At 42.9% G+C, this 24181-nt stretch overlaps 1 protein-coding gene and 1 pseudogene across 5 annotated transcripts; one reads left to right on the top strand and one right to left on the bottom strand.

The window, feature by feature from the left end:
- The first annotated feature begins 301 nt into the window (after positions 1-301).
- TPMT (thiopurine S-methyltransferase) lies at positions 302-20860 on the top strand. Of its 4 annotated transcripts, XM_080910163.1 has the most exons (10): positions 309-356; positions 1007-1220; positions 2722-2902; positions 3846-3938; positions 8689-8821; positions 10200-10252; positions 12612-12686; positions 16610-16695; positions 18835-18879; positions 20437-20860. In XM_080910163.1, exons 3-10 carry the CDS (start codon positions 2766-2768, stop codon positions 20547-20549), a joined length of 735 nt encoding a protein of 244 aa, XP_080766289.1. In that variant the 5' UTR covers positions 309-356; positions 1007-1220; positions 2722-2765; the 3' UTR covers positions 20550-20860. The 4 variants fall into 4 exon arrangements, with proteins under 4 accessions (XP_080766290.1, XP_080766289.1, XP_080766288.1 ...); XM_080910164.1 differs by lacking the exon at positions 1007-1220 and having other exon boundaries at positions 302-356; XM_080910162.1 differs by lacking the exon at positions 309-356 and having other exon boundaries at positions 994-1220.
- Positions 20592-23362, bottom strand: LOC308437831 (NACHT, LRR and PYD domains-containing protein 4E-like; annotated as a pseudogene). The gene is made up of 3 exons: positions 22079-23362; positions 21021-21651; positions 20592-20596 (listed from the first exon to the last, which is right to left on the bottom strand). The product of its transcript is annotated as an NACHT, LRR and PYD domains-containing protein 4E-like (transcript).
- Between the last annotated feature and the right edge of the window lie 819 nt (positions 23363-24181).

The following is a 24181-nucleotide window of genomic DNA, read 5'->3' on the forward strand; positions in this document are numbered from 1 at the left end:
GCCACTGCGCAAACTCGGCAGCCGCAAGGGGCAGGGCCTATAAGTCCTGGGAGGAGCCTTTGTTCCGGGGCGGGGCTTAGGTTCGAAGGTGGGGCCTAAGCGGCCGGGACGGGGGCGTGGGGGTCACAGAGTCCTGGGAGGGGCCTGCGCGCACTGGGCGTGGTCTGCACGCTGGGTGGAGTCTGCGTGTTCTGGGCAGGGTTCTCACGCCTCTATAGGACGGGAGCCTGGATAAGCTTTTCCGGGGCGGGACCTGTCCACATTGGGCGGGGTCTTCGCCTCTGGGGCGGGGCCTGTGCGTCCTTGCACAGGTCCCGGCTTTCAAAGTCTGAGGCAGGCATCTGGATGCAGCTAAGGTAAGCTCCCAGCCAGTGATAAAGGTGGTGATTTGTTAAGACTGTGTGAGCCTCTTACAGTGTTTTTAGAATGGGGCACCCGAAAAACACAGATGACCCAGCTACTTGAGTCCCAAAAAGGGGTTCCAGTAACGGCAGCAAAAACTGGGAATAAATGATCAGACTAGAAATGCTTTGAGTCCAATGTATTTAGTAGCCCCATGTTTAGTGGTGTGTTTCAGATAACACATGTCCAAGTGTAAAATACCGAGCCAACCTGAAAATTTGTGGACTTTTGTGAAGTCAGTTTTCAGTTTAGCGAAATTCAAAAATAAAACTAAAGCAGAAGATAAGCGTTGTGCAACGCCTACAGCTCAGCTGAAGCTGAAGCAGGAGGATCACAGGGAGTTAGAAGTCCACCCGTAGTGAATTAATTTTAGATAGATCCTAAGCAGAAAAAGATAGTTCTTAGGTGTGGAGAGCTTAGAACAATGAGCACATTGGAAGTAAACGTTTATTAGTGGGAATTATTGTGGATTTGCTTTTTCTCACCCTTGTACTTTGCACTTTGTGTTTAGAATTTTTTTTCTCTAGAAATGAACAGTAAACACCATGTTGAAGCGCTGTTACAGCAGCTAAGTGGTTGTATTTGTGACACTTTCAACCCCCAGCTTCAGTGAGATAGAGATGGGCGTGCTAAAGATCTTTATCCCGTGTTCAGAAGAGCACTTCTTTCTGAGGGCTCCGTTTCATATCAGTTTCTGAGAGACAGCGGAGATGGGAGAAGAACAGTTCTCTTGCTTTTCTGTATCCATATTTCCCCCGGAACCCTCAGAATTCTTCACTCTGCCCCCTGACATGAGCACCTGGGAAAGCCTTTTGTTAGTAAGTACTTGCTGTGAAGTGCATTTCTGTTCCCAGAATTTATGGGGGGTGTCCTTCTTTAATCCTAAAGACAGAAGCTAAACCATGCCTTTGTGACATGTCTGCTGTTTCACAGATTTAAGTCATATGATCACCAGTGATTTAAAAGGCAGGTCGGGATTGTGGAGAGTTTTTTGTTTGTTTTATTTTAGATTTTTTTTTTAAAATGTATTTGACTTTATGTGAACTAATGTCTTGACTGTATTGGATCCACTGCAGCTGGGGTTACAGCCACGAGACACCTGTAGTTTCTGGGAATTGCACTGGATTCTTTGCAAGAACAACAAGTGCTCTTAATCAATGAACCATCTCTCCAGCCCCCAGAATCATAGTATTATATTGTCCTTAATATGGGAAGGGCAGGCATCTGCCTACATATTCAATCAGCAATTGTATGAAGTTTCTTCCCCCTGAATTCCCTTCTTGTACATGTTCTCAAGCTCAGTGGCATAGTGTTTGTCTGGAATGTTATGAACCCATAGGTTCAATCTTTAGTGCCCTTCCAAAAGCCAGGAGAAAGTTATCTGAAAATCCAAACATATGGTGTAGCAATAAGATATTGAACTGATGTGTCTTATTTTTTTCTCTCTCCTGAAACCCTAATCAAATTTCAGGATTTAAAAAAAAATGCATCAACATTAATAAAGAAGGACAGGTTAAGACAGAAAGGAAAGGGATTCAGGAGTTCAACAAGCTGAATTCTGATCATGGGATCATGATCAGTGGATGTCATGGGGTCAACCAATGGGTGACTATTGCCAGTGCAGAGCACCAGACCCTCCGTCTTAACAGAACTACTCCAGGAACCGTAGTAGGAGAAAAACTAGGGGATTCGTTGTTAGGTTTCTGCTTCAGAAAAGGCTAAGTCACAGGCTTCTTTTGTTGACTTCTTACAAGAGGGTTTCTACTTGTCACCCCCACAGGCTGCCAGGGTGGATGGAATACAGGTTATTCTCTGAAGACAGCACTCCTGATGTATAAAAATAAGGCATTCTTAGTACTAGACTCACTGACATGAAATTTTCCCTTTGTTGTTGATTAGTTAGTTTTGGTTTGTTGTTGTTTTGTTTTGGTTTTTTTGATACAAGGTCTCACTGTAGCCCTGAGAGGTCTGAAACTCACTATGTAGATTAGGCTGGCTTTGAACAGAGAGCCTCTTGTCTGTACCTTCCTAGTGCTGAGATTAAAGGCATAACGTGATGCCCGTCTTGTTTGTTTTTGAGACAGGTTCTGCTATATAGCCTTGACTGACCTAGAATCCACTATATAGACCACGTCAACCTGGAATTTGCAATAACCCTTTGCCTCTGTCTCTCAAGTATTGGGGGCACTACACCACTCCTGTCTTTGAAGTTGGCACATATTTTTGAAGCTGTTGCTGAAGGTAGAAGGGTTTTATGTAGTTCCTCAATAGAACCACAATGTTCCTGAATGACATCATTGCAGGTATCTTTCTACTTAGGCACTGGAGACACCAACCTCGGTGACAAAAATCATCTACAAACCATGGATGGTACCATGTCACTTAATATGAAAGAGCAACCTGATGCTGAGGTGCAAAAGAACCGAGTACTAACCTTGGAATACTGGCAAGACAAGTGGGTGACCCGTCATATCCAGTTCCATCAGGAGCAAGGGCATCAGTAAGACATGTTTGTTCTCTGGCAGAGAAATGCTTTATTAGAAACTGACTCTGGCAGGTGTATCCCTCAGTTGGTAGAGAGAGCTTAGCATTCAGAAAGCTCTTGGTTTGGTCTGTAGCACTGAACAAAACTGGGCACAGTGGCATAGGCATGTAGTATCAGTGTTTGAGGGATGGAAGCAAAAGCGTCCAAAGTTGGAGCTCCGTAAGTAAGTTTGAAGCCAGTACTTGGCTACAAAGAGAGAAAGAGAGGAGGGAGGGAGAGAAAGAGAGGTAAGAAGAGAGAGGGAAAAAAAGAAAGAAGAAAAAAAACTTTTATTCTTTGAAATAAAAGTAATGTACAAATACATTATTGGATTTATTTTCAGACATATACTGTCATCTTCTCATATCGTTTTGGAATCAGAAAGCATCTATAGCACATCATACTTGCATTACCAGTGTATTTTTTTCTCTCTGTGTATAATGTGCTATGTCATGGGTACATCATACATGTATGTGTATTATAAGTGTACACACAGACATACACACAACATAAATTAACTTAATTAAAATTAAAGAAAAAGTTAAGCTTTAAGAGAATATTCTGTGATATATTGAAAATATATACATTTAGAGACCCTCTTCTTAATATCACTTTCATGTATCAATAAAAATAATAATATTAATACAAATGCAGATCTTTCCAAATACATTTTATTTTCCAGTCTTGAAAATTCAGGTTGTTAGTCATATGTAATACTAAGTAGCTATGTGATGAACCAGCTAGCCTGTTTCTTTGAGTGTAACCCAGAAGTTGTAATAATTAACATTACCCTGTTGTTACAATGTTGGGAGTACTGAGATAATGCATGAGAAGTTCTCAGTATCATAAATTCTACTCTCCTCTCTCCTGTGCATCTGGACTAGTTAAAGCATTGTAGTGACTTTGTTTTCTTCCCCAGGCTATTAAAGAAGCATTTGGATACATTTCTTAAAGGCCAGAGCGGATTGAGAGTGTTTTTACCCCTCTGTGGAAAAGCTGTTGAGATGAAATGGTATGCACAAGTGAGCGCCAACTAGTCTTTGCAGACTGACTCTCAGGGTGAATATTTAACAGGATATATGTAGGTTTAAAAAAAATCTGTTAAGTATGACAGGACACACCATAATAGTAATGCTTGGGAGATACAAGAGAATCAGGAGTTCAAGACCAGCCTTGGCTAAATGTAAGTTCAAGGGCTGCTGGACTAGGGGAGACCCTGTCTCAAAAAAGCCAGGTAGCCTAACATATAAAAACAAGATCCCATTTTTAGTATAAGAGTGTTTTTATTTTTAGGAGACTTGGTGATAGTTATAAAATTAGAAATACTATTTCTAAACAACAAGAATACAAACTGAATCAGAAATGACCTTGTTTCTATATTTTGTTACAAAGGCAAGAAAGAGAGAGAACTGTTGGTCTGGAGGCAGAGGGAAAGAGCATTTAGCACAGTTGGTATAGCACTTGCCTAGCATGCACATAGCCCTGGGTTCAGTCTCCAGCATTACTTAAACCAAGGGTGGTGTATACACCTGTGATCTTGTAAATTAGGAGGTAAGTTATTTTGGAATCAAAATATGGAACACCACTTCCTTTTTCATGTCTCTTGGATCTTTGTATGTGATTTAATGTTGATAAATGGCTGAGAAACTTCAGTAACTATGGCTGCTTGAAAGGAAGGCAGCATAAAAACATAAGCTGCCATGCACCCTTTTATCAGGACAGTGCTTATAGTTCAGAGTTCAGCTCAGCTCTCCCTTCCTCCCATGAACAAATAGGAGGTTTTGTTATTGTGAAACAGTTATAAAATCAGTGGTAAGTATTGTGTTTATAAAAAGATAAAGGGGGCAGGAGAAATGGCTCAGTGATTAAGAGCACTGACTGCTCTTTTAAAGGTCCCGAGTTCAATTCCCAGCAACCACATCTGTAATGGGATCCAATGCCCTCTTCTGGTGTGTCTGAAGACAGCTACAGTGTACTCATGCACAAAATAAATAAATCTTAAAAAAATAAAAATTAAAAAGATAAAAAGATAAAGAAATGTCCCAGGTTTTGGCACCAATGTTAGGAAAAAGATAAGGGGGGAGGGGATAAGTTCTATAGAGGTGTGGTGAGGTATGGGGGGAGGGGATGCCTCTGGCAGGCCCATGTTGGGCATCCCTCCCTGCTGAGGGACCAGCCACATGACGGTATAGTATAAAATAGTTTATTCCCCTCATAGGGAGGGGAATTAAGAGGGTAGTAGGGGCAGAGAAAGAAGAGGAGTAGAGTAGAGGTCGGCCATGAGCACATGGAGGGGGGAAGGGAATAGGAAGAGGAGGAGGTAGGACAAAGGGGTAAAAGCAAGTGCAAGAAGGCAAGAAAGTGAGGGGGTCAAGCAGCCACTTTTATAATGCCAGGCAACTGTGGGGCGGAGCTTACCTGGCTATTGGCAGGTAACCGTGGGGGTGGGGTGGAGTTTGGAAGAATCCTAACAGTAAGGAGGGTGATTTTTATGAGCAGTTCTCTGTAAACAGAACTCACTTTAATTAACAAGGCACTGTTCCTACAAGATTTCCCTGAGTCATGATTCTAGAGATTATTTTTACACAAAATGCTGCTGCCAATGATAATGTACAGCCACAGACATGCCCTCCAAGATGTATGGTTATTTAAAAAATGAAAAGTTAAACACATAAATGTTTACTAAGTGGAAAGAACAAAAGGTAGAAAATGTTAGGGAATGCAGACTAGACTTACCTTAAAGTGTTCTGCCCACAGTGATCTATGCACAAGGCACACATGCATCTGGATTTTATTCTCTAATAGAGTAAAATTTTGTAGCCCACACTGTCTCAGTTTGTAGCTAAGAGCATGTATTAAGTGGCTGTTGTGGGGCTAAACAGACTGGCTCTGTCATTAATGCACTTGATATTCATTCAGAGGACCCACAGTTAATTCCCAGCACCCATATCAGATGGTTCACAAACACCCGTGGCACCCTCTTCTGCCCTCTGAGGACACAACATACACAGAGACATACACATAAAAAAATTTTAAATAAGCAAATAACATTTTAAAGTGGCTGTTATAACCTGAAATTTAAGTGTGGCCATGAAATTAAGAATTATATCTCTAGCCAGGCATGGTAGCATGCCTTTAATTCCAACACTAGGGAGGTAGAGGCAGGCATATCTCTGTGAGTTCAAGGCCAACCTGGTCTACCAAGTGAGTTCCAGGACAGCCAGGGCAGTTATACAGAGAAACTCTGTCTCAAAATAACAGAACTATATTTCTTACTAGACATGTTTTAATGGGCTCCCACCAAACCAGAAGAGTGACTCTGCAGACTGTCTATGAGTAGACAGCTCTATAAACAGAAATGGTAACTGGGGTTGGAGCGCAGAGTTTAGGCAACATTAATGAAACCATATAGCTATGTATGGCTACTGAAATTTTTTAGGTCTCAGTCAAACTAAATCAAGGATTTGGGGATGTAGTTCAATGGGAGGGTACTTGCCTAGTATCCGCAGGTTCAGACGTCATTCCCCTAAACTGCAAAATAATAATAAAAACTGAAATAAAAGTCCAGACTCAGACTACCATAATTGCATGTAAGTTGTCAGAGTAAATTTCACTTATGTAACTGACCTGTGTATGTACAGGCATAGGGTATGAGTGCATAACCTAACCAGGGGAAGAGGTCAGAAAGCATTAAAAGAAAATACGAAGGCTATTTCAGGGCTTCACTTTTGCCTTATTTGTGTTCCCGGCTACCATGCGTGTGTTGACTGGGCAGTGCAAACACATGCAGTCATCTTGGATATCTTATGTTTTTGTAACTCCAGGGACATGTATGGAGAATGAAAGAAATAGTCTCTGTATGCCAGGGTACAAATCCCCTGGGCAGTCTGAAAGACAAGGGATTAGAATGTTTCCTTTGAGAACAATAGGTAGCCCATGTTCTGCCCACAGTGGCAGTGTGCACTCTTGCGTAGATAGATAATAGGCGCAGTCTGTCTCCCTCCCAGTTAATAGATGAGAGAAACGTGATGGTCACCTTTGCTCACCTAGGGTTTCATCTGAAGAAGAAGACGCCAGATAAAAGGCAGACTCTGTCAAGATGAGTTAAGCTGTATATTGACAGACTACACATGTGTGCTCTTCAAACAGTGCCTTGCTACCCCAGTGCACCCCAAGCCCGGCCGTGCCCCTCCACATATGGTGTTAGAAACTTCCTATTCGGTTTTCCTCATCACAGTACTCCACAGCAATTCCAACAGAACATTCTCCAACACCCACCTTCTGAAGCTCTGTGTGTGTGTGTGTGTGTGTGTGTGTGTGTGTGAACCTGGAATCTCCTGACATGCCAGGATCCTCAGTCTCTCCCTTTCAGCACTGGCTTTGCAGGCATGGTTACCATGTCTGGCTTTCTCTGGATGCTGGAGATCTGAACTCAGGTCTTCACCGGAGCAATGAGCATTTTTGCCCATCAGGCCCTGGCCTCGTTCCTAGCTTTTGGTCTTGATATGCTTTTTAAAGATTTGTTTTAAGTACATGTTAACCGGTGTATCACGTGACTGCAGGTCAGAAGAGGCATCTGATCCTCTGGAGCTGGAGCTACCAGCCATTGGGAGCCTCGGGTGCTGAGATTACCAGGGCAGCTCCTGCTCTTACCCACTGTGGTATTTCCCCGGCCCCTTCTGTGAGTCTTTGAAACAGTCTCATGCAGCATGAGCTAGTCTCAGACCTGTTGCTGACCTTGACCTTGACCCCCTAGCCTCTACTTCCCAAGTGCCAGGATTATAAGCCTGTGCCCCCATGCCCAGCTCCCAATTGTTTCCATATTGATTCCTAACCATCAATTTCCCATCAGCCTGGTGAATTCTGTGCAGTTTTGTGTAGTCTGGTACCATTTAGCTGGCTCACACTGCATTACAGCCAAGCTAACTAGTTTCTGTGTGATTTGATATAAACTCGTTTCTGTGTCTCAATATCTGCGCTTGCTACTGTTTTCTTTCGACCATAAGAGTCTCAAAATGTGAACTCTAAAACTACTGTGCTTATTGGTAAAGTGTTAGCTATTTGCATATGGTAAGAAGATTCATTTTTCCAATCATGTTTATTGTTAATAAGTGGAAATTGTAAGACTACTGCCAAAAAAAGCACACAATGCCTCAAGCTTTCAAGTGTGGCAACCAGCAGCCACGTGTAGCAGTGCTTAAGAATTTATTTAATTATATTTTTTTTCAAGTTTGAAACAGTCTTGCTATATAGCCCAGCATGGCCTCAAGGGCAAAGTCTTCAGCCCACTCAGTATTACAACTGGTGGCATGACTTCGTGCCTGACTTGGCTATTTAAGTATAAGCCAGATAAAAATTTAAATTATCTCTACGGGACTGGCCACATCCACATGTTTAGTAGCCAGTGTGGCCAGTGGCTCTGTCTTGTTGAGGACAGTAGTAGGGATTATCCATCATCACAGAAAATCATCCAATAGCCAGTGTTGATTTGGAGGGATTGAAAAGCATCCCTCTAATCAAACACATTTCTATGAATGCCTGTGAAAACATGGATCCCTTAAAATTAAGGTAAACAAATAAATTTATTTTGTTGTTTCCTCTTTCTTCTGTGTTGATAAATTCCCAGCATGGGGCCTTAGGAATGGCAGGGACTCTGATACTGAGTTTTATTTTCAGCCAGGAAGAACATGTCTGTTGATCATGGTTCTTATTTTGTGGTATATATGAAGTAAAATTAAAGTGTAAAAATGGTTTCTCTGTAGGTTCGCAGACCGAGGCCACACTGTAGTTGGCGTAGAAATCAGTGAAATTGGGATTCGGGAATTTTTCGCAGAACAGAATCTTCAATACACAGAAGAACCGCTCATCGAAATTGCTGGTGCCAAAGTATTTAAGGTTTGCATTGATTATGGTGGTTACTTCCAGGCCTCACCAAAAACTGATTTCTTTTTTTCTTTTTACTGTGGGTAGATGAGGCTGTTAAACAGTGTCAGATGGGCACTCTCTACCACAGATTACCTGTGAGTCACACATCACCCTCTCTACCACAGATTAGCTCCAACTCACATAGTGCCGCTCACTACTGTGCACTGTGGTGAGCTAGGCCCTAAGCGTACAAATGGCAGCTCAGCACGCAGAAGTTGGTGGGAGGAGGAGCATGAACTCAAACTAGTCTAGGCTGTATAGTGAGATTTGTCTCAAAACAAATGATATATACATACATAGATTAGATAGATAGATACATATATACATATATACATACATACATAGATTAGATACATACATACATGCATGCATACATGCATAGATTAGATAGATAGATACATATATATACATACATAGATTAGATAGATAGATACATATATACATATATACATACATACATAGATTAGATAGATAGATATATACATACATAGATTAGATAGATACATACATACATGCATGCATACATACATGGATTAGATAGATACATACATACATACATGCATGCATACATACATAGATTAGATAGATAGATACATATATATACATACATAGATTAGATAGATACATACATACATAGACTAGATAGATACATATATAGATTAGATAGATAGATATATACACACATACATACATGCATACATACATATATACATAGATTAGATAGATAGATAGGATAGATATTAAAGATAAATGATAGAATTCAAACTAAGTATATAGATGATTAGATTAATACATAGATAATAATAATAGCTAAATTGATATAAGAAATAGATTTATAGAGCTGGAGAGATGGCTCAGCAGTTAAGAGCACTGACGGCTCTTCCAGAGGTCCTGAGTTCAATTCCCGGCAACCACATGGTGGCTCACAGCCATCTGTAATGGGATCTGATACCTCTTCTGGTGTGTCTAAAGACATCAACGGGTTGCCAACATACATGAAATAAATAAATAAATCTTAAAGAAATAGATGTATAGATGGTAGAATATATACCTGTGTGCATATACTGTGGTGCACATGTGGAGCTCAGAGGACAGCTTGGGGAGTCTGTTCTCTCCTTCCACCATGTAGGCCCAGGTATTAAACCCAGCTTGCCTGGCTTGGCTACAAGCGTCTTATCCCCTGAGCCATTAGACTGGCCCCCATCCAGGTTTTAAAAGGAAACATAAGGTCCAGTTAAAGCCTAATAAAGTTACTGTGTTTAATACATGTTTCCTGTATCTCCTTCCCTTGACGGTTTAAAGATTTCCTAGCCAAGTATGAGAAATGTTCTGCATTGTTTCATTACAGAGCTCGTCAGGGAACATTCTCTTATACTGCTGCAGCGTTTTTGATCTTCCCAGGTAGGACTGAGTGCTCTGTCTGCGTGTGCTCTGTCACATGAGTGTTCGGGTGAGTGTTTGTGTAAATGTTGAGTGTGACTGGTTGACACCTTTGCACCAGCCAAGTGTGAGTACGTGAGCGTGTGAGGGTGAATGGGTGTGTATCTGTAAATATCAGCATGTGAGTGTGTCAGAGTGAACTGTGTGTGCATGAATGCTAGCGTGCGGGTGTCTGTGTGCATGTGAGTGTATGTGACTGAGTATGCATCAGAGTATATGTTTGAGTGTGTGCGTGCTATGGCACATGAGTGGCGGTTAGAGGGCAAGCTTAGAAGCCAGTTCTCGCCTTCCACCCCGTTTGAGACAGTTTCATTGCCATTTTGTACTTAGACTGGGCTTCAAACCTTGAGAGACTCTCCTGTCTCCACCTCTCATCTCACTACAGGAGCACCAGGGTCTTGCTTTTACATGGGTTCTGGCTCTCTGGACTCATATGCTAGAGTAATTTTAAAAGTGATGGTTTTTTTCTTTATTCTGCTTAGCTCCCAAATAAATGAGACAGAAAAACTATACGATTTGTTTAATCAAACTTGATGGCACAATATCTGAACATTAACTAATCTATGTTAATCCTCTAAACTAATCTGGCTACCTCCCAGCCAAAATTCCCTGAGATACATGCATTTTAAATCTGGCTCTCTCTCTGCTCCAGGTGTGTTCCCATGGTGGCTTCTGGACCCTCTCTTCATGGTGAATTCTCACTCTGTTCCTCCCCCTCCCCAGCTCTTCGCTCCTCTGCTCAGCTATTGGCTAGTCAGCTTTTATTGACAAATCAGAGAACAAATAGGGAGAAAAGTCTACACAACATTCCAGCAGGAGATACTCAAAATAAGCATTACAATGCCATGTCTAGATTGCAACCAGACATGAGGGTAGAGAGATTGAATAATATAAGGTTAATCTATACACAGTGCATAATAACATTATGCCTACACTCACGGCCTTGTGCTTAGTGTTAGTACTTTATCCACTGAACCATCCATTTGTTCATTTAAAAGGGAGTGACGACATATGCCTTTAATGCAGCACGAGACAGACAGATCTCTGCAAGTTGGAGGTCAGACTGGTCTAAAAAAAAAAAAAAAAAAAAGAGTGGACCTTGGTCCAGCAAGATGGCTCAGATGCAGGCCTGATAACCTAAGTTCAGTCTTCAAAACCCACAGTGGAAGGAAAAACTAACTCCTGAAAGGTTCTCTGTCCTCCACATGTACATCTTAATATTCATGTGCTTACACACACACACACACACATACACACACAGTAATTGTAGCTGGACTTTTGGCTCCTTTGTGGGTTCTTTTTTCTTTTACCCTTCTTTACCCCTCCTTTCAACCCCCTAAAACTAGGTAGGAGAGAGAAAGGATAGAGAAGAAAGGGAGTGACTTCATCCTTAGACTATTTTCTGCTAATTAGGGAAACCGAGTTCCTTGGGGCAAGTTTAGTCTTCGAAGTCAGGATATTTAATTTCTTCTCTTCATCTCTTTATGTGCTTCTTAACAAACAGCAATCAACCACAACCTACCAACAACTCACTCTCTTGGGGCCCTGGCATTTATATATCTTCTGACATATTACCAGAATTCCAAGTGTCATATACCCTCGGAAACTATCTTCAGCTGGTAAAGCCATGCCCCTGCTAGAGCATGAGAAAAATCATTGTCGGCTGCTACGGAAAATCTGAAGCAGCCCCACATCTGGGATTAAAACGAAAACATTTATTTCTGTATCTTTAAAGAAACAGAAATTCGACAATGATAAGAGTAACAACAATCCTAGTAATGAAAGAGGGCCCTGCAGGGTGGTGATCAGAGGAGTGTAGATCTGTTCACTACTCCCGTGCACTTCTGCATCTTCCAGAATTGTCCTGCAGCTGTTCTCACCAAAGCCTCATCTTTCTGCTCTGTGGAGACAGGTCCCAGACCTACCGTTATTGTGATGCAGAGCAGGCAGGGTGAAGGCAAGGGGAGGAAGACTCTTTTCTGCCTTGCACCTGAGCCTGTACCAAAGCCAACTACAAGGCACAGGAGGCACTGTGGTACCTGACAGGGAACAGAGCTGTCAGCCACTGCCCTCTATTCCTCCCTCCTCTTTCCAAGTGGAAGCAAAACAGAATGCTGTGGCACTTAGGAGATGGATAGTCCCACAAGTGGGTCAGTACACCCCTCTAACGTCTATAAAGAAAAGCCACGTGAGATACTGAGACTTTGGTAATGGGTGATGTCCCAACATGCTCCTTGGGGTACCCAAGACATCGTGTTTGAGATTTGACCTTTTTTTTTTCAGATAAAATGTAGCAATTTTTCCTCTCTCTTTTGGGCAGAGCAAACCTTGGCAAGTTTGACAGGATTTGGGATAGAGGAGCATTAGTGGCTATCAATCCAGGTGATCGTGATCGGTAAGTTGGTTTCTTCAGTTGACTTGGTTTCAAGTAGTAAGCTAAGGTATGTATGGCGCCAGTGGCTCTGTCACTTTGCAAGCTTTGACCAAAGTACTGTGGTTTTTTTAGGCCTCGGTTTACTTGTCTGCAACCCGAGACTATTTTAGCACCTAACCACTGCTAACACTAGTTGGACTCTGTCCTGGGCCGGGCGTTGTTAGAAATACTGCGCGTGTATTAACTCATATAATTAGCACGACACCTCTATGACATAGATGCTGTCTGTGATTCCAATTTGCACATGAGAAATTTAAAGTCAGAGAGATATGTCCCAGGTTAGGCAGATAGTACCTGACAGTACCTACTGAGTTTGCTCAGAGATTCACATTAAATGACCTCCAAGAGTTGCTGTGGCAAGTCAAAGAAATATGCAAGCCAGGCGTGGCCATGCATGCTGGTGATCCCAGCCCTGGGGAGCCTAAGGCATAGGACTAGGAGTTTGAGGCAAACCTGGGCCTCATAAGAAGCCCATGAAACTATGCTGATGAATGGATGGATGGGTGGGTGGGTGGATGGATGGGTAGATGATGGGTGGGTGGGTGGGTGGGTAGATGGGTGGATGGATGGATGGATGGATGGATAGATGGATGGATACATAGAGCAATGAAATCTGTGAGAAATGTTATCTACAAAGAACTATACACTACTGGCTGTCATTACAAGATTACTTGTTGATACTTGGGGTAATCATAATTATAGCTAGCCTTACTAGGGAGTAAAATTAAGAAAGCCTATGAGGGAAATGCAATTCCCCCTTTCCTGTGTAAATAGTACCACATGTGAGTCTCCTTGGATTTGTCAGGTTGGATACTGAATTACTCATTAGACAGAGGCAGGCTCTTTACACATGCCAATATTTAGGTTCCATCTCAGTGAACCACCCCCCTTTTTAATTTTAAAAAATTGCTTCATAAGTGATATAAGATTCCACACCAGAAATGTCCATCTTTTCTTTCATTCAGTGGTAATTCCTTCTCTCCCCTCCACTCATTTCTCTACCTATGGTGTTCATCCCTCCTCCTTCATCTTCTTCTGGGCTTTTCTCAGTGATACTTCCTCCTGAACCACCACTTTACTCTGTTCCTACGCATTCAGCTTTTCACAGCTGTTTATGAAGTCCTGTCATGCACCAGGAGCCAGGGGGTGCGGCTTTTGCAGTGAAGTTCTATCATGCCGCTCTGCTCCTCCTTCCGGATGCACATGCTGCTTCTCCAGTGCATGCTGTGCATTTCCACATAACGATAGTATGTGTCCTTTATCAGCTCAAAACATCTCTGAAACCCCTTCAGTCTTCCTAACACACCATATTCGTGGACCACAATTGGTTGTGCCGAATGTTTTTAAGTTTGTAGGTATATCCAGAGCCCCCTCCTGTATGTTCCTTTGGGGACAGTCCCTCCAGGGGTTTTGGTTTGCTCAACAAAAAGCTACAGGATGGCGGGAAGAGAGTATGATGTATAACGCAGATCAAAGGGTAGGCAGGTCCATTGGACCTGACACATATTTAGTGCAAGTAAGGTCCCCATAATAACTGTGACTGGAGGAAGAAAACCAAGCTGTATATCAAGCAAGGCAAATGCACTGCTTCCTGCACTTGTTCCTCTATTCTTAGCTGTGAAGGACAGCCTAGTGGACACTGACCCCGCCATTGATGGCTGACAAGGTGGTGACACCCAGTAGAGTTTTACTTGGGGAATCAAGTAAAGATTTGAGGCTTGAGAGAGTCTAGATCCTTCTATTCTCTTGCTCTACCTCTCCTTGCTCACCCCCAACCCCTGAGGGAGGGAGGGGAAGAGCGGAGAGAGAGAGAGAGAGAGAGAGAGAGAGAGAGAGAGAGAGAGAGAGAGAGAGAGAGAGAGAGAGAGAGAGAGCGCGCAGGCGCACATACTCGTGCACATAGTGGATGCCCATGGAGACCAGAGGGCATTGGATACCCTGGATCTAAACATGCAGGGGGTTATGAACCACTCAGTGTACATGCTAGGAGCCAATCCCTGGTTGTCTGTAGGAACCATGTACACTCTCACTGAGCCATCTCTCCAGCCCTGCTTTCTGGATTTTTGGAGATTGATTGAAAGTCCATATTCCAAGAGGACCGATGTCTGTCAGTCCCAGTAGATATGACTGAGCCAATCTGATTATCCTAAGGACATGCTTTTTCTTGCCTCTTCGAAAGAGCAAGAGTCACACTAGCTGTGGTGTCTCACATCTGCCCTCCCAGCACTTGAGACACTCAAGTAGGTAGATTGCTGGGATTGTTGTCCTGTCAATTTGAAGCCAGTCTAGGCTACTTTGTCTTAGTTAGGGTTTTACTGCTGTGAACAGACACCATAACCAAGGCAAGTCTTATAAATAACAACATTTCATTGAGGTTGGCTTACGGGTTCAGAGGTGCAGTCCATTATCATCAAGACAAGAGCATGGCAGCATCCAGGCAGGCAAGGTGCAGGAAGAGCTGAGAGTTCTACATCTTTATCCAAAGAAAGCCAGGAACAGACTGAGCAACCTCAGGCAGCTAGGAGGAGTGTCTCCAAGCCCAGCCCCTGAGTGACACACTTTCTTCAACAAGGCCACACCTTCTAATAGTGCTACTCCCTGGGTCAAGCATACGCAAATCATCACAGTGAGTTCCTGGGCAGCCTGGGATATAGAGTGAGACTACATTGAGAGTGGGGGTGTCAGAAAGTTTAAAAGTGGAGGATTCTGCTCAAAGAAGTACTCTTCTTTCTTCTTCTTCTTCTCCTCCTCCTCCTCCTCCTCCTCCTCTTCCTTCTTCTTCTCCTCCTCCTTCTTCTTCTTCATTTTTGGTCTTAAGATGTAGCCAAGGCTATCCTCAAATTCATTATGTAGCCCAGGCTGACCTGGCTGGAGAGTTAGCTGAGCAACTATGAGCACATACTGCTTTTTCAGGGCACTAAGTTCACTTCCCAGCACCCGTGTCAGGAGGCTTACTCCACCTCCAGGGGGATCAGAGCCTTAGGCCTCCCTGGACACCAGCACTCACCTGCATGCACACCCTTCCCCAAACCTCAGACATACACTCATACATAATTAAAATGGTAAATGTCTAAAACAAGAACTCCTGCATGACTGCATTTATTTGGTGGTACACAGACATCTATGTATGTATAAAACATTGTATTTAATTTTTAATTTCTTTATTTAAAAATAAATACAATCTTAAACAAAAAAAAAAAAAAAAAAAAAAAAAAAAAAAAACACTGATCAGCATGCACAAAGCCCTTGGTTCCAACCACAGCCCACCATAAACTGGATGTGGTGTTCCCTGTCTAATCCCAGCACTTAGGAAGCACTTGGTGGGGGGTTAGGGAGCAGAGGATCAGAAATTCAAGGTCTGTCTTGGCTCCATAGGGAATTTGAGGCTAACATAAGGACAACAAGAACTGGGTCTTAGTTACTGTTCTGTTGCTACAAAGAGGCATCATGATGACATGATGAAGGTGGCTTATAAAGGTGTGACTATCATGACAGGGCATGGCAGCAGGCAGGCAGGCAGGCATAGTGCTGGAGCAGCAGCTGGGAGCTCACATCTCAATCTGCAGGCAGGAGGCAGAGAAGGAGCGAGACTGGGCCTAGCTAGGCCTGGCATTGCCTTTTGAAACCTCAAAGCCCACCCCAGTGACACACCTCCTACAACAAGGACACACCTCCCAGATAATTCCACCAACTGGGGACCACTATTCAAGTGTCTGAGCCTCTGGGGGCCATTCTCACTCAAGTCAGCACATGAGTTTATAGGATTATTGAAGACTTTTATGGAGTGTTGATTATAAAAGCTGGTTTCCTTTATTGACTCTTGTTCCCTCCAGCCTCACCTCTATATACTCTTTTTTTTTTTTTTTTTTTTGTGCTCTTTCTAGCTATGCAGATGTAATACTGTCCCTGCTGAGAAAAGGGTTTCACTACCTCGTGGCTATCCTTTCTTATGATCCAACAAAACATGCAGGTAACGAGTGTTTTTTTGTTTGTTTGCCTAATTGCCCTGATCCAGTTCTATGAACAGGTAAGACTTTATTTTCCCTTATCTCATAGGAAGCACACTGCTTATGTGCATGAAGACGGTCCTGGGCTAATGATGACAGTGTATTCTTCCACGCTGTCCATGTTTTCTTCCACTCCTTTTGTGTTTTGTTCAACAGTCGTTGTTTGAACTATAGAAGGGAGAAATGGATGATCCTAATGTAAAGAGATAGCTCATGAGCCCTACATTAAGAGAAAGAAAAGCGGTTGCCCTGCTATGGGCGTGGAGCTACTTGTGGTGAATGCTGATACACACTCAAATACATCCCCACGGGAATTCAGACAACCAAGCAAGAGGCGGAAAGAACCATGAGGTTGTAGGAAAATCTCTAAAATAATGTGGGCTGGTTTTGGTTTTGAGACAAGATCACACTTTAAAGCTCAGCCTGGTCTGGAATTTACTGTAGCCTAAACTAGCTTCAAACCCAAGATCTTTGTGCTTCGGTTTCCCAAGCGCCTGCCGGGGTATGACATGGGCCACCACAGCTAGCTGACCTTTTTGTCCATTGCTAACATTGTCTCTACTGTGTGCTACTGCTGGACAAGCCCACAGTCACTGAGCTTCACCCCTGGCCTGACTCTTTGTCTTGAATGTCTAGAAAGGATATTTTCATACAACTCATCTTGTTGCTTTGGGAGGAAGCTTTCTTGGCATGCAGGTTAGACCCAGGAGCTTTCCAGGTACTAGGCAAGTGCTCTCTCTCCCACTGAGACGTAACCCAGCCTGCACTCTGAAGCTTAGTGTTTCCCTTGGACAGACTCCTATTTTCATGGAGTTAAAAAAATCAAATAATCAGACTCTTACTTTGTAAGACTCCTTGATTTCTTATTTGGGGGAAAAGGTTGGTTGGTTGGCAGGTTTTTGAACCCCAAACTCAATATCCTTCTCCTCTACCTGGTGAGTTCTGGAACCACGCCTGGTTCCTTGGGCTTTGTTTTCGAAGGAAACTGCCAGTGTAGCCCAGGCTGGTCCCTGATGACTTGACTCCGCCACCTTGATTCCCTACATGTTGGGATTACAGATGTGAGTTAGCACATCTGGCATTGTTTGGCTTTTATTGTATTGTTTTTTAAAGATTTATTGATTTTATGTATGTGAGTACACTGCTGCTCTCTTCAGACACATCAGAAGAGAGCTACAGATCTCATTACAGATGGTTGTGACCACCGTGTGGTTGCTGGGAATTGAACTCAGGACCTCTAGAAGAGCAGTCAGTGTTCTTAGCCACTGAGCCATTTCTCCAGCCCTGTTTAGTTTTTATTTGAGGTTTTTAAAAAATGCCCCCATTTAATGAATATTTATGTATGACAGTCTTTTGCTGTTGTTTTATTTGAAAACCCTGGATCTAAAAAGCTCATGAAAAGATGAGACTTTAGTGTCTCTACCACAGGCACAAGGAAAGAGAAGGTAGTGAAGGCAGATATGAGAGCTGCTTGGCTCACTTATGTTCTGCTGGTGAGCAGGAGGCCCAGGGAAGCAGGCCTCTGGCTTTATGTGTGGTAAGGATGGCCCTACTTAACGGACTACAATGAAGATGCCTCAAGGCATGGAGGACAGAATCAGCACCTCAGAAGGCAAAGGACACTCCAGAGGAAACTGTCAATGGCTCCAGTCTGATCTTTGATAAAAGATATAGAAAAGCCAAATCAGGGGATCAAGGATGTAGCTCAGTTGGTAGAATGTTTGCTTAGCATGCATAACGTCTAAGTTGATCTGCAGTACTACGTAGACCAGATAAAGTGCCTACTTGTAAGTTCAGCACTCAGGAAAAAGGTGGTGGGGTTGGGGGTATCAGACATTCACCGTCATTCTTGGATACAGAGTGAGTTCAAGGCTAGTCTGAGCTACATAAGACCCTATCTTTAAAATACACACACAACCCACAACAAAAATACCAGAAAGGCATGCTTCATCCTCACCTATCTGGATTGCTGAGTAGTTTACAGACTAATATTTCAGTTCATGACATCTCTGAACTAAGCTGAGAGGTGAACCCCAAGAATTTGTTTGTCTTTGGAATTAGTGTTGGAAAAGAAAATTTTTCATCACAATTCTTTTTCCTAGGCCCACCGTTTTATGTACCTGATGCTGAACTTAAAAGGTTATTTGGTAAGTTAATGTTCTTTTTTGTTACATGTGTCCATACATATGTTTCTGTGTATGTATGTGTGTGATTGTGTGTGTATATATGTGCATATGCATGTATGTTTGTTTATGTGTGTATGTGTATATACATGTGTGTGTATATGTGTGTGTGCATATGTGTATATGCATGTGTGTATGTATATATATGTGTGTGTATATATGCATATGTGTGTATGTATGTATATGTATGTGCATGTGTGTGACATGTGTAGGTCACAGGACAGCCTGCAGGAAGCCAGTTCTTTCCTTCAATACTGTGCATCAGCTCAGGTTGTCAGGCAGGCAGCAGGTACCCTTACCATAGGTTAGACATTATACTCCTTATGTTTATTCTATTTTTTTAAAGAATTATTTATTTACTTATTTATGTATATGAGCACACCATAACTGTCCTCCGACACACCAGAAGAAGACATCAGATCCCGTTACAAATGGTTGTGAGCCACCATATGGTTGCTGGGAATTGAACTCAGGACCTCTTGAAGAGCAGCCATCTTAACCACCAAGCCATCTCTCCAGCCCTTTTATGTTTATTTTCAAAGATTTGTTTTTACTATTTTAAACATGTTTATGTGTGTATGTGTCTGTATGTGTATCTGTACATATCTATAGAGGTCAGAGACACCAGAGCCACAGGCACTGGAGTTGTAAGCAAATTTGGATCTTGTGTAAGAGCAGGGAATGTGTTAGCTGCTGAATTATCTCCCGGCCCCACTTACACTCTTTATAAACAAAAAAGTCAACAAACGAAGCATGGTGGGCACAACTGTGATCCCAGCACTCAGGTAGCTAAGTCAGGAGGAAAGAAAATTCAAGGCCAGCCTGAGTCTGGACCAAGGAGAAAGGCCTGTCTAAAAAATAGAATTAAAGAAGAATAAACAAAGAAAAATAAAAGTTCACTGTTGAGTTGCTAGAGAACTACCAGTGGTACATGCAATTAAAGTATGTAAAATGGAAAGAGTAGAGAGCATTTCATAGACGACTGTTTTATCCTAGAGAAGGGACTAGTCTCCCTAGTGTGCCCTTTTATCTGCCACAGCAACTGTAGTCCTAGCATTAGGGAGGCTGAAGGTAGAGGACCAGAAAGTCAAGGTCATACTTTTTACATAGTGAATTCAAGGCCAGCTTAGTTTATATGAGACCCACATCTCAAGCTAGAAGTGGCTGGGAAGGTAGTGTAGTGGGTGAAGTACCTGCTATGCAAGCATGAAGACCCGAGTTTGTATCCCCAGCACCCACATGACTGTAATCCTAGCATCCTTAGCACAAGGAGGTTCCAAAGCTTGCTGGCCAGTTATGAACTCTGGGATCAGTGAGAGATCCTGTCTCAATCAAGCAGAGAGTGAGACAGAAGACACCAAGCATCAGCCCCTGGCTGCTAAACTCACATCCATGCATTCATGTGCACACAGACATAACACAAAAGAGATAAGGATTGTAGCCACAAAATCCTCAGGAGCGTTTCTGGAAACAGCCCCTGATTCCTTAACAATATTTTAACCTGTTACCTTCTTACTTCAGGTACAAAATGCAACCTGCAATGCCTTGAGGAAGTGGATGCTTTTGAAGAAAAACATAAAACCTGGGGAATTGACTACTTCTTTGAAAAACTGTATCTCCTTACAGAGAAGTAAAAAAACAGCCCAGTAATGGAGCACACCTTATATCACAGCAGGCTAGCCTGGTTCCAAGATAGCCAGGGATACACAGAGAAACCCTGTCTAGAAAAACCAAATAGAAAACCAACCAAACAAACACAAACAAAAACCACCCAATCTCTGAGTTTTTGAACGATTAAAAATTATGTTGAGGGCTAGAGAGATGGCTCAGCGGTTAAGAGCACTGACTGCTCTTCCAGAGGTCCTGAGTTCAATTCCAGCAACCACATGATGGCTCATAACCATCTGTAATGGGATCCGATGCCCTCTTCTGGTGTGTGAAGACAGCGACAGTGTACTCACATACATAAAATAAATAAATCTTAAAAAAGAAAGAAATCATGCATACTTCTTAAAAAAACATTATGTTGAGGGTTAATGTCTTAGTCAGGGTTTCTATTCCTGCACAAAACATCATAACTAAGAAGCCAGTTGTTTCACAGTTACGCCGCGGCTTAACACCAGCGGCTTCTAGAATATTCTCTGAAACGTTTAGGCAACTTGGGTTCTGTTTGTTCCTGAGGACTTCAGCCAGGTCCTGGCAGCTTCTCCTGGAGATGAGACAAGATCTCACACTTGGTGACGCCAGTACAGTGTCTGGGAGAGTAAGAGCCCTACAGAGAGCCTTCCTTCCTTTGTCCTTCAGGTCATTAGAGCTGACGTCTAGGTTCCACCTAAAAACTTCCGAAAGATAGTCCCAACATTTCTCACTGAGGGAACATTTGGCTAACACGAAACACTCCAGAACTTGGTCTGGTGGCACAAAGCCTTGCACAGTAAGGATATCCCTTGGCCCAAGTTGTTGGATTCTAAATTAAGACTCAAGATCTTGCTTCTGATCAGGATAGAGCCAAAGATCTTGAATTCATCAGGTGAAAGGTCACAGGCTGCTGCTACCAGAATTTGTATGTTGTACTCTGCCTGGCTCAAGATACCACACATCTCTACATCACTGTGGGAGAGGAATGTGCCACTGAGGTTCAAGAGCTCCAAATTGTAGTTTTGAATCAAGTCAAAGAACAGGCACTTATCACATAAAAGGGACACATTATTTGCCACAAGTTCTTTAAGGATGCAGCTGGAGTTTTTTAGATAATTATATAAGATTCGAAAGACTGGCTAATTGAAATTAGTGCCCGTGCTTTGGAGGATGGCCTCATTCCTTATAAACACAGAGCATATGAAACACCAAAGGGTATTTTTCAATGTAAAAGTAGCTTTTCCCTCTGGTCCCGCTCTTCCGTCGGGACATTTTGGGTTGAAATGGATAAGTCTTTCCGTGCAGAACCCTCTTTTAAGCAATAGGCGCCATAATAAAATCAGAATAATCCTTAGCCACGATGTCAACATGGTCTCTAAGTTTGTTACTGGCTCTGTGACATCTTCCTCTTCTGTTGCAGACAGCAAAAGAACTTTATGCTACTTGTACTATAACACTCAAACAATTCTTGCTTTAATCAGTGAGAAAACTGGTAGCCAAAAAAAAAAAAAAAAAAAGCTTCTACCTTTTTTGTTCCAATTCATGTAAAAGGCCAAAGACGAAACAACCCCCAAAATTCCACCATGTTTTGACCTTCTTTAGAAAAGTAAACAGGAGTTTGTCTGTACAGTGAACATCCTGACTAGGGTGAGAAAAGATGGCAGCGCAGGCCTCCTGGATGGAGGGCTGGAGGAATATGTAATTTTCAGACTCCCTGCTCTGTTCAAGAATTCCAGTGTCCAGCAGTGTGAGGATGTCAGAATCCATGATCCCATTTCTCCTGAGGGCCTCCTCACTAAACAGATGTGTCAGCCCGCATGCCCTCGCCTGCTAGAGAACACAAACCCTGCAGCTGGTCTTGGCTTTTCTTACTTGGTTGGATACGGGGCATTTTGGGGAATGAACACATTGAAGGTGTGAGTGGAATGTAGGGAGGTAGTACGTTGGCAAATGGAGACAGGATCTCTTCCCTTCTTACCTCATTTTTAAGACAAGTAGCCACTATGCAGCAGACCACAGGGACCTGACATCAGTGAACAGCTACTCATTTTCTCTCACCAAACTGAAGGCCTCCTGGGCTCTGATGCTGTCTTAGAACAAGCTGTGGAAACACATCTTGCTATCGCTCTCCTCAAATCCCGTTATTTTTCTCACTTTTTGTGCACTCAATCCTGTCCTCCAATTTCTCAAAGGTCTCAAAAGTAGCTGAGATGAGAGGATTCGGGGAGCATCTTCCTGAGCCAACTGCTCAGCAGTACATTCTCTGGCTGCTGCTCCGTGCTCTTGTCACTGTCACACAGTGCTGACTCCTGTTTGGTGAAATCCCATTCCGTCCTTCCAAGCTGTCAATGAGACACAGGAGCTTCTCAGGTTGGGATAGGCTCTCCTCCATGGGGGCTGAGGGACTGGGCCACTCTCTGGAGACAAGTTCAGCCAGGTTTGCTGTCTTCAGTTGCTTCACATCTTGACAACAGGCATAGAAGATGTAGGAGAATTTGTCCTGAAACACCAGGCCTTCTGTCCAGACAAGCATTAAATTTTTCAACGTAACAGTCTTGCCGATTCCAGCCACACCTTTCAGGGACACCATGTGCACCTTCTTTTCGGTTCCCTTTGGTACAAGAAGGTTCCCAAGAAGATCATGTTCATCCTGGAGTAAGTTCTGAATGCTGATGTTTAACTTTCTAGAACAGACATGGGCCAGCTTCTTCTTTAAATGAGCTCCATTGGTTGGGTGTGCAGCAATCTCTCCTGCTGCCCTCTCAGGGAGACCCTTCCTATTGATCTTCTGGAGGATCTTGAAGGGCATATGCAAGGTTTGCTTCCCCTCACAATGTTTTGAGGTAAAAAAAGTTTTTAGGGGCTCTGAGACTTTTCCAAAACACCCCATTCTTAGAATGTGAGACCCTAAAGACACAGAAATGGTTAAAGTCAGACTCAGAGATTTTCCAGTCATCCCAAGGCTATGAGATCCCGCCTGTGCCTGACAAATAAAAACAATGGCCCAGAGTAATTCTCAGGAAAAAAACAAAAAACAAAAAAACCACACACACACACACACACACACACACACACACACACACACACACGATATACTGACTGATAGCCATCTGGCCCTCTAGAAAGCCCTAGATAGGGTCCTGACGCATGTCATAATTAACTCATGCTCTAATCACCCAATTCTGAGAAAACAAGGACAAAACCCCTCAAAGTTTTAAAATATATAAACAAGGTTCTGAAAATGTAAAGGCAAAGTTTTAGTGGACAGGTCAAGCTATACTGACCAAGCTGAGTTAAGACAAAACAAAAGTGACTGCTTTAGGGAGAGAGAGAGAGAGAGAGAGAGAGAGAGAGAGAGAGAGAGAGAGAGACCCTCTACCCCTCCTGGTGATAAATTCTGAGAAAAACCACCAAGAGTCAGCCTTACCCTGCCTGACCACCCAGTTCCTCCCCGCTTGGAAATTTTTCCAACCCAGCCCCTTCCAAGGACAAACACAAGAACTAGATGAGAAAGTGACTAACTGAGCCAAGAACAGCCCCTTGAGCGGGGCTAGTCAATGCCTGATTTTTGTCCTAAGATCCACCAATGAGAGTAAGCCAAATACTGTTGCTGAAATCTGCCAGCTGT

This window comes from Micromys minutus, assembly GCF_963924665.1.
Source record: "Micromys minutus genome assembly, chromosome: 1".
Classification (NCBI taxonomy): domain Eukaryota; kingdom Metazoa; phylum Chordata; class Mammalia; order Rodentia; family Muridae; genus Micromys; species Micromys minutus.